The following is a 9,139-nucleotide window of genomic DNA, read 5'->3' as shown; positions in this document are numbered from 1 at the left end:
GCCGTACAGTCCATTTGACGAGCATGTCTAGCGGCAATCATACCTATTGATTGACTTGCGTCAATCAATATCGTTATAGACACGCTCGCCAAAGAAAGTGACGACCAAAGTAGGGCCTAGCGCATACTCAGTTGCCTGCGGCATCAACGTGCTTAGTGTACACTCGGTTGCACCTTGGCAATCATACCTATTGATTAAGCCTATTGATTAAGGAATAATCAAATTATGAAGAGCAAGTAAATGCGAGATAAGAGAAGCATCAAAAAACCTATTTACTTATAAAACAACGCCCGTAGAAAGGCGTGTAAAAGTAGCTCATAATTCTTGACCAGAAAAAAGAAAGAAAATTGTTGTGTGCTCAGCAGGCACAATGATACAGACGCCATCAGCGCCAAAACTTTACAACATAATTGTTTTTGCCCTTAGGCACGGGAACGCTTGAATAAAATTTTAAAAAAAGCAGGAAAGGAAGCAAATCAGGGAGCGGCCGCATCGTCCTCGTCATCAGATGATACAAACTCAGGGGGCGGCTGACCAAGACGTTCAGCAGCCAACACAGCGGCACTGTGCTCCATTCGCCGCTGGAACCACCCAAGATCATACTCTGACATGTGGCTCTCCCAGGCGTGCTTAACAGCGTCCTTGGTCGCTTGTTCCCCCTGATCATAGGATTCCAGAAGACGCTCACGCAAGGTGCGAACTTGCGATCTGGCCGTCTCCAGCTCCCCACGAAGATGCTCGGCTTCCTCAGCCGCCTCTTTGACCTGAGGGTACTCCCGCAACTGGTCCTGAAGCGCCCGTATTTCCGCCGCCGCTGTCTTGGCCTCCTCGACCATTGCCACCATGTCCTTGTCCTGCGCCAAGATCTTCTTAAGCAGCTCGGCCTTGTCAGATCTCAACGCAGCTACCTCCTTCGCTTGAAGGTCTATGGTCGTCTGCATCTGCAGGCGGACCTCTTCAATGGACTTGAACGCATAGTCGCCATGGTGGGTGGACTCAGCCACCTGAGCTTTGAGCTCCTCAGCAGTGCGGGTCTTCCAACTCTTGCAGAATTCCATGCGGCAGAACAACTGCAAAAGAAGCTACATATTAGTAAATGACTCTAAAAGAGAAGACAAGTAAAAGCAAGTTGGAAATAGACTTACGTCGAGAAGAGTGGCCTGGATCGCACCAAACTGGGCGTCAGTCTTGCGGCCAGGAAGAGAAGCAACATACTCTGCGGGGACGGCCTTAAAAACCTTGCGGCATATAGCCACCCTATCCTTTGACGAATAGTGGGGAGTAGCAGGTACGTTCTCGTCCTCGGCAGCAGCTGCATCCTTCCCTTTGTCTTTGGCTATAGGAAAAACAACGGCCTTAGGATGACGCGGAGAGTAAGAAGAACTGCCAGAGGAGGCTCGATACGTCTGAACGACGTTCGAATAATACTTACCGCCCGAAGACCTAGCTCGGCGAGCCACCTCCGCCGGTATCTGAGAGCGGACGTCGGCCGGGATTCCCGAAAGAGGGTCCTCCAGCTCGTCCGGATGCCCACCGGACCTCGATTTGGACACCAAGTCCACCACCAGAGACGGCTTGTCCACGCCCATCTCTTCGTCATCAGGGCATCCCCCCTCAGCAACCTTCGACTCGTCTTTCTTCACGAGACGGCGAGGTAGGGGTTTTGGCTTCTTGAAGGTACTCGGAGTCTCCGAGCCAGCCGGCACAGCTCTCTTCTTCAGCTGGGACAGAGTCGTCCCCTTCTTCTTCCCTGACGCCCTAGCCGTGTCCTTAGCTTGCTAAAAAAGAAAGGACAGTCAAATATTAGGCCTCGTCATCTATCGCAAGTCACTCACCATATAGTGGCTCGTCATTAAAAAGGACGCCCATCTTAAAAATGACGGCGTACCTGATCAATCACAAGTCACTCACCATGTAGTGGCTCGTCATTAAAAAGGACGCCCATCTCAAAAATGACGAGGCGTACCTCATCAATCACAAGTCACTCACAGAACAGTGGCTCGTCATTAAAAAAGGACGCCCGTCTCAAAAATGACGAGGCGTACCTTTTCCATCACAAGTCACTCACAGAACAGTGGCTCGTCATTGAAAAAGGACGCCCGTCTTAAAAATGACGGGGCGTACCTTATCAATCACAAGTCATTAAATAGTGGCTCGTCATTAAAAAAGGACGCCCGTCTTAAAAATGACGAGGCGTACCTCATCAATCACAAGTCACTCACAGAACAGTGGCTCGTCATTAAAAAGGACGCCCGTCTCAAAAATGACGAGGCGTACCTTTTCAATCACAAGTCACTCACAGAACAGTGGCTCGTCATTGAAAAAGGACGCCCGTCTTAAAAATGACGGGGCGTACCTTATCAATCACAAGTCATTAAATAGTGGCTCGTCATTAAAAAAGGACGCCCGTCTTAAAAATGACGAGGCGTACCTTATCAAGTGCAACACTCATATAAAAATGGCTCGTCATAAAAAAGGACGCCTGTCTCGAAAATGACGAGGCGTACCCTATCAACCACGAGTCACTTGTAAAAAAGGGGTGGGGGTGGCCCGTCTTAAAAGGTGACGAGGCGCACCTTGGCAACCATAGGAAAAACACTCACAAAGGGGCCCGTCATTAAAAAGTGACGAGGCCAACATTAGCAAACATGGGTCACATGTCAGGATATCGGCTCGTCACTAAATAGACGTCCACTATAGACAATGGACGGAGGAAGCTTAACTTGCAAAAAACAACCTAAGAGAATACTCACCTTCTCCTCCAACTCGGCCTTGGCTTTTTGCATCTTGGCCTCATAGATGTCCGCCATCCAATCGGTCATATCGCCTTTCCCGGTATCCGCCGCCGACAACTTGCTCATTCCTTCCTCTGAGAACAAAAGAAATCCAAAGTTAGAAAAATGAATAAGACCAAGGCAGAGCGGCACATAAATTGGCATACAACCTCGAGTCATGGAATATCCTAAGCCTACGGCCGCTAGAAAAGCCTCGTTCCGAAACTGGCTAATGTGCGGCAACCACTCGGCCGGCACATGGAAACTCTTATCCACTGTTAAGTGGTAAGTGTTGGCCCTGAACAGGACCATTATCTGATCCCACTCTTTGGCAGTAAGGGGTGGAAGGGGCTCGTCACGATCCATGAAGTTGGCGTTGCAGTTCCAACGGCTCATTCGCTCATACATCTCCTGGTCGTCCGTGTAAAACACGACCCACCTCTTCCTCCATATATGCCACTTGCTGAGCTTGCCGACCACTGTCTGGTAGGTACCACGGCTGCTCAGATTAAACCACCCTTTGGCGGCACTAGGGGAACGAGAGAGGGAGACCAGATGCAGAAAGGCGTTGAAGGACGGCTCCACGTCGTTCAGCGCACATTTGGCAATGTAGCCAAAGATATCCGCCCATGAGTTGGGGGTCAGCTGGGCCACCCCAATATTAAAACCATCTAACACCTCCACAACGAAGGGGTGTGGAGGGAATCTCATGCCGAGTTTGATTGACGCGGCATACACAGGGAATTCTCCCTCGGCAAGCAGGCTGACGGTCGAGTCCAGACCGGCCGGCACGCGCATTTGGTACCCTTCCCCCACGCAGAGGTCATCCCTCATCTTGGCTCCGTGCCTGTCTAGCCACCGCATCCAGCCCACGTCTGGGTGAATTTCTGACGGAAGCAATTGGGCCTCCTCCCGTCCTCTGGGCCTAATAAGCTGGGGAGCAGCTTCTTGCTCCTCGGCGGCCGATGACAATGGAGCGACGCTTGGCTCCCCCACTGCCTGGCTCGCTGTACCCTCCGACGAGCTTGCCGCCTGCTCCCCCGCCTCGACGTACTCGTCGATCTCTTGAAAGAGTTCGGCAAATTCTTCGTCGACTGCCGAGGCGGTGGAAGAATATCTCTCCCTAGGAGGTGTCGATGCTCCTTCCCGCAAGCGCAGGCGCGTAGGATCTGCCGTTTGCTTGGTTCTAGCCATGCCTTCTGCATAGTGAACGAAGCACGGCTTAGGGGTGACCAACAATGAAGAAAAAGACGCGATTGGACGTCCGCCCCGACAAAAGATGAACGGCGGAAAAATCTTAAATAAAACCTTTAAACCCTTACCTAGTACTAAGAGGTCGGCCGCTAACAAAGAGAAAAATGACGAGAGGATAACAAAAATAAGAAAGGCGAAAACTAACCTTGAAAGATCCGCGAAGTACTTGGTGAAGAACAGGATGAGTTTCGCGAAGAACGGGATGAATTTCGCGAAGAACAGGATGAGTTTGACGAGGAAAAGGATGAGTCTCGTGGTGGCCGGAAATCGCCTGATGGTGGTAGGAACACGCCGGAAATCGCCTATGAGAGCTCTGTGAAAACGAAATGTAAAAAAATGAAATTTACCCCCCCCCCTCTATATATAGGGAGGGGCAAAATAGAGAAGGGTGACACGTGTCACCCCCTCAACACCTGACCCAAAGATGAAGATGCAAATCAAAGATCAAGAAGCGATACCCGGAAAGTGTTTCCAGAAATGCCCTTCTTGAGGGGCAAATGTTGTGGGCAAAATTACCATGCCTTCGTGCACCAATGAAGATGTGACACCTGGCACGTATTGCGCCCCCTAAGCAGAAATCATGCAAAGTCTACTCCGGGGCATGAGTATCAATCTAGGTATCTACAATGTATGTATTTAAGTATGTATAAATGTACGTATAAAACCTATACCTGGAAAAGGGCTTAATTAGTATGTATCCCAAGTGAATTACTAAGCACAATAGGCCCAAATAGCCCACTATTGCTACAAGGGATCAGAGAATTGTAAGGAGAAAGGACACGTGTCCTTCTCCCATTCCCCAGCCAATCATGTAAGGGGAATATTAGGTCATTCCCACAAAAACCTAGTACTATAAATATTCCCACTTCCCTAGAAAAAGGGGTCACAATCAATACATTCTAGGGCAATTGCTGCTCTGCCTTCTCTCTACTTTCTCTCTCTATAAAAATACAATCTTGTTTAATCTTTAAAAGTTACCAAGAAACCTCCAAGGTATCTCACCGGAAAAACCCCACAACATGATGCATTATTCCTGTAAATAAAATTACCCCAGCTCCTAGACATGGTTGTGCTTTGTGTTCATATGCTACTTTTAGTAGTGTTCACAAAAACTAAGTTAAGATTTGCAAAAGCAAAAAAGTTCAGCAGAAATAAGACTTACAACTTCAGGAATTTGAAGTCGCTTGTGTGAGATTATCTCCTTCATGAACCTCATCACATAATATCCACATTTTATGTAATCTTCTTGGAAAGGACACTACCAAAAAAAAACCAGAGCTTAGTAATATATGCTATACATTTTCAGATCGAACTAATAAAATAATATGTAAATTGCTTACTTGTATTTTTAGCCATTTTGTGCTCATCTTCAACTTTGTGGCAAGCTCCCTTTCACTTTGAAATTGGAAAAGTGCTCTAAAGAGTAACAAAATTAAGACAATACCATTAATTAATTATCATATAAAATTTAGTTAAAGCCAAGCAATGGTTGTTAATTAAACTCACTTACGTGTTAACGTTTTCAAGTAAATCCCCAATGATGCCTTGTTCGTTTCGTATAAATTCAAGAGTACGTAAAGAATCCAAGTAATATACCGTGTTATTGTAAGGATCAATGACGCACAAAACCCAATGATACCTACATAACATCATATCAACTTTTCATTCATAAGAGAAGATTCCCAATAAGAAAACATTTAAATAGAAGTGAGTGAAAGATATTATACCCAATATTATATGGAGCAATGAAGATTTTTTCTTTAGCCGTTGTTTCTTTTAGTGTATCCACAATGTATTGCATCCGACTTCTTTTACACTCTTTTACCTTCTTCGACTCCCCTCTTTTAAATTGGGTCACAAGGGATATCCCCGATCGGCATAAAAACCCAAACAAAGCAGAACATCTAGTCCAACAACACTTATCATATAACTTCCTATAAATTTTCAAGGAAAGAAAAGGTATATTAAGGATTATTCGACAGAAGATGTAACAATTCCCTAAATTTCAAAATCCAAATGGTAAAGTTAATTTCAAGGAAATGAAACAAAAAGGAATATATACTTACGACATATATGTCTGGGGCAGCTCAAGTTGTTCTTGTGCAAGGAGACGAATGAGTTCTTTCTTACCAAGAAAGATGTCCTTGATTTGAGTTGTTATTCCAATTTCAATGAAAATTTTAATTTGTTCTCTACGTTCCATCTTCGAAACACACATATGAAACATATAAAGGCATTCTGGAAGGGTAGCCACATTTACAATGTCCTCACAACCTTCTTCTACCTTGTGAGATTCTCCTGTTGACGGCGCTGGAGTTTTGATGGATCCTACTTGTTTTTCATTATCTTTTGAAGAAATTTTCGCCTATAAGTAACACAAAATCGTCGTTCATAAAAAATGTTAAAAACCATAAATAATACACATGTAGCAATAGTTTTTACCGCCGTATCTAGAACAATAAGTTCTATAGGCCAAAAAACAAGGGTTCCTATAGCTTCTTTGATGGTTACAGCTTCTCCTTCAAGCGGCACGGGAAAAAGAGTGTCCATCTCCGTAGAATAACTGATACCAACTCGTGCATATCCTGATGGTATTGGTTGATGATGCATTGCTGTGCCAGTTTTAAAGTTGTGCACCAGTAGCAACCACTCGGTACCGAGGATTGGACAATGCTAATTTGCAAGAAGTTAAACCCTACAAGAGTCAACAAATGAGTTATAAATTCACAACATCAACGTCAACAGGAATTGCATTTGTCATGCTTCTTTATCTAAATTAATTAAGAAATCACAAGTATGTGGCAGATTGTTTTTTGAAATTAAATTATCAAGTTCAGTCTATTTACCTCGGGCATAATAGAAATATCATGTTTTGTAGTTGTGTGCCCAATGTGATCTAACTTCAAAACTTCAACATTCTCCTATAAATGAAACTTGTCACGTTAGTTGTTCAATTGAAAGCACTTAACTGAATTAGAGAGCATAAGAACCAGCAAAGATAGAAGGAGTCAATTGATGCTGCTGAATGTAGTATGTTGTTGCTGACTACAGTATATTGCTGCTCAGTGTGCTCACTGCAATATGTTGCTTCTTAGTGGGCTCACTGCAGTATGCTGCTGCTCACTGCATTTCCTCAAAAAAATAACACTAATTGTGCTAAGGTTTGTAGCCTTTGTTGTGTTGCAAATGAGACTGTGAACCATCTATTTTTTGCTTGTGAGTTTTCTACCAAACTTTGGGATTGTCTTCTGAATTGGCTTGGCTGGAATAGGAAAGCTGAAGACTGGACTACTGAATTGAGGTTGATTAATACTTTAAAGTCCAACAAAGCAAAGTTTCATATTTATAGAATGGTGATGACTGTTGTTGTATATTACATTTGGAAAGAAAGAAATTACAGGAAATATCAAAAGAGACAGCAAGACTACAGAGATGTTGTGAAGCAGATTCAGTTGATTGTTTATGCTAGATGCTTTCATATTCAGAAACTTAGCAAGATTGTTGCTAGCTGATTAAGGCTTCTTTCTTGTTGTTTTTGTGTTTAGTGTTTTTTCCTTGTCTTCGTACTTGGCTTGCTTCTCAATGTTTGTATTATTAATGATATGGTTAATAAAATCTTACTTATTTACCAAAAAAAACAAAGGTTGACCAGTGCATCTAAATTCTGCCTAAATGTCTTATACATATTAGTGATTGCACGGAATGGTTTCAGAATTTGATAACTTAAGCAATAAAGGATAGGAGATAGTGTGTTGCCCATATCCAATAGCAGGATTAGGATTATGCAAACAAATGGAATTGACATAGGCACATGGTTCAATGAAAAGGTTTAATCAATTTACCTCTGGAGAAATAGAGATAGTCGTGTCCCCAATGTGATCCAACTTAACGCCATCAACATTCTCCTCAATGTCCATTTCATCTTCCTCCTCATCCTCTTTGTCGTTCTCCTCCTCCTCCTCCTCCTCCTCCTTCTCCTCCTCCTCCTCCACCGAACGATTCTTTTTTCCCTTAGGATTTTTATTCTTCATATCCTTTATTTCCCGCTCCAAGATTTTGTTACTTGATCCATATACTCTTTTCTAGTTGTTATCGCTCCAAAATAATCTGTATTTGTCACTCCAAATCCAACCCCTCTCACCACCATATCGTTTCTCCTCCAAGGCCTTGGACAATACATCTTCACGACCCGTGTCTTCAATCTCACCTTTTTCAGCTTGATGCATAAAGTAATCCTACAACACAAGCATGCATAAGAAACAAAGTTATAAAAAAAATTATTACATTGACTAACATTGTGATAAATCAAACAACAACTCCATATCAAACTCATACAATACGCTTAGCAACTTCTTTAGCCTCTTCCTGAACATTCCCTTTGTTGTCGGTCCTCATTAATTTCCACAGCTGAGCTCATCCAATCGATGATACATAAATGCGTTTCATCTCTTTGATCTGAGAAACAAGAAATTAAAATTGTGACCTTTCTACGATACATTTTATATCAATTTATTTCATAGACATACTCAAACTTGATTTACCACATCTTGCTCAAATCGAGCATATCCTCTACGAGCTCGCTTTTGAGGATATAAATGTCCCCCTTCATACTTCTTCACAGCTGCACTCTTCTCCTGATAAACAAAAATAGGTTGTTAGTTCAAGGTGGATTAACACTGCCAAATAATAAAGCAGATCTTGAGTATTTTGTTTAGGTCAAGATCTATTTGGAACTCTGTTTAGCAGTGCTGAAATAATGCTACAGATCAGATACTTATTATTATCAAATAATGCTACAGATCAAGTAATAATATTACTGCCAAATACTGATGTTCGAGAGCTAAATTTGTACCTTGGTTAGGTTGTTTTCGTTGTCCACCATATCCAGTAGCTACAAATGTTGTGCGTAAGTATATAATTATCTTACCTAAAACTATGGCCCCAAAAGAAACGCATAAAGTTTTTGGCAACGAAGGAAGTATAAAATATGTCTCCTTCACTTCCTCTCCTTTGATCCATATAAGTGAATAGATGTTTGGAAAGCTAACTATTTTCTATATCTAATAGTATATATAATGACTTATTTTTAGACAAAGGGAGTATGTAGCTGT

At 43.0% G+C, this 9,139-nt stretch overlaps 2 protein-coding genes across 2 annotated transcripts; both read right to left on the bottom strand.

Moving 5' to 3' along the window:
• Positions 1-332: 332 nt before the first annotated feature.
• Positions 333-1,744, bottom strand: LOC130469168 (uncharacterized). The gene is made up of 2 exons (XM_056838130.1): positions 1,146-1,744; positions 333-1,070 (listed from the first exon to the last, which is right to left on the bottom strand). The coding sequence occupies exons 1-2, from the start codon at positions 1,587-1,589 to the stop codon at positions 477-479; spliced, it is 1,038 nt and encodes a 345-aa protein (XP_056694108.1). The 5' UTR covers positions 1,590-1,744; the 3' UTR covers positions 333-476.
• A 3,401-nt stretch (positions 1,745-5,145) lies between these two features.
• Positions 5,146-6,638, bottom strand: LOC130469834 (uncharacterized). The gene is made up of 6 exons (XM_056839340.1): positions 6,450-6,638; positions 6,095-6,393; positions 5,756-5,962; positions 5,539-5,667; positions 5,369-5,444; positions 5,146-5,286 (listed from the first exon to the last, which is right to left on the bottom strand). Exons 1-6 carry the CDS (start codon positions 6,636-6,638, stop codon positions 5,146-5,148), a joined length of 1,041 nt encoding a protein of 346 aa, XP_056695318.1.
• Between the last annotated feature and the right edge of the window lie 2,501 nt (positions 6,639-9,139).

This window comes from Spinacia oleracea, chromosome 3 (genome assembly GCF_020520425.1).
Source record: "Spinacia oleracea cultivar Varoflay chromosome 3, BTI_SOV_V1, whole genome shotgun sequence".
Classification (NCBI taxonomy): domain Eukaryota; kingdom Viridiplantae; phylum Streptophyta; class Magnoliopsida; order Caryophyllales; family Amaranthaceae; genus Spinacia; species Spinacia oleracea.
The sequence above is the reverse complement of the archived record's forward strand: the minus strand, read 5'-3'. Positions and strand labels throughout refer to the sequence as shown.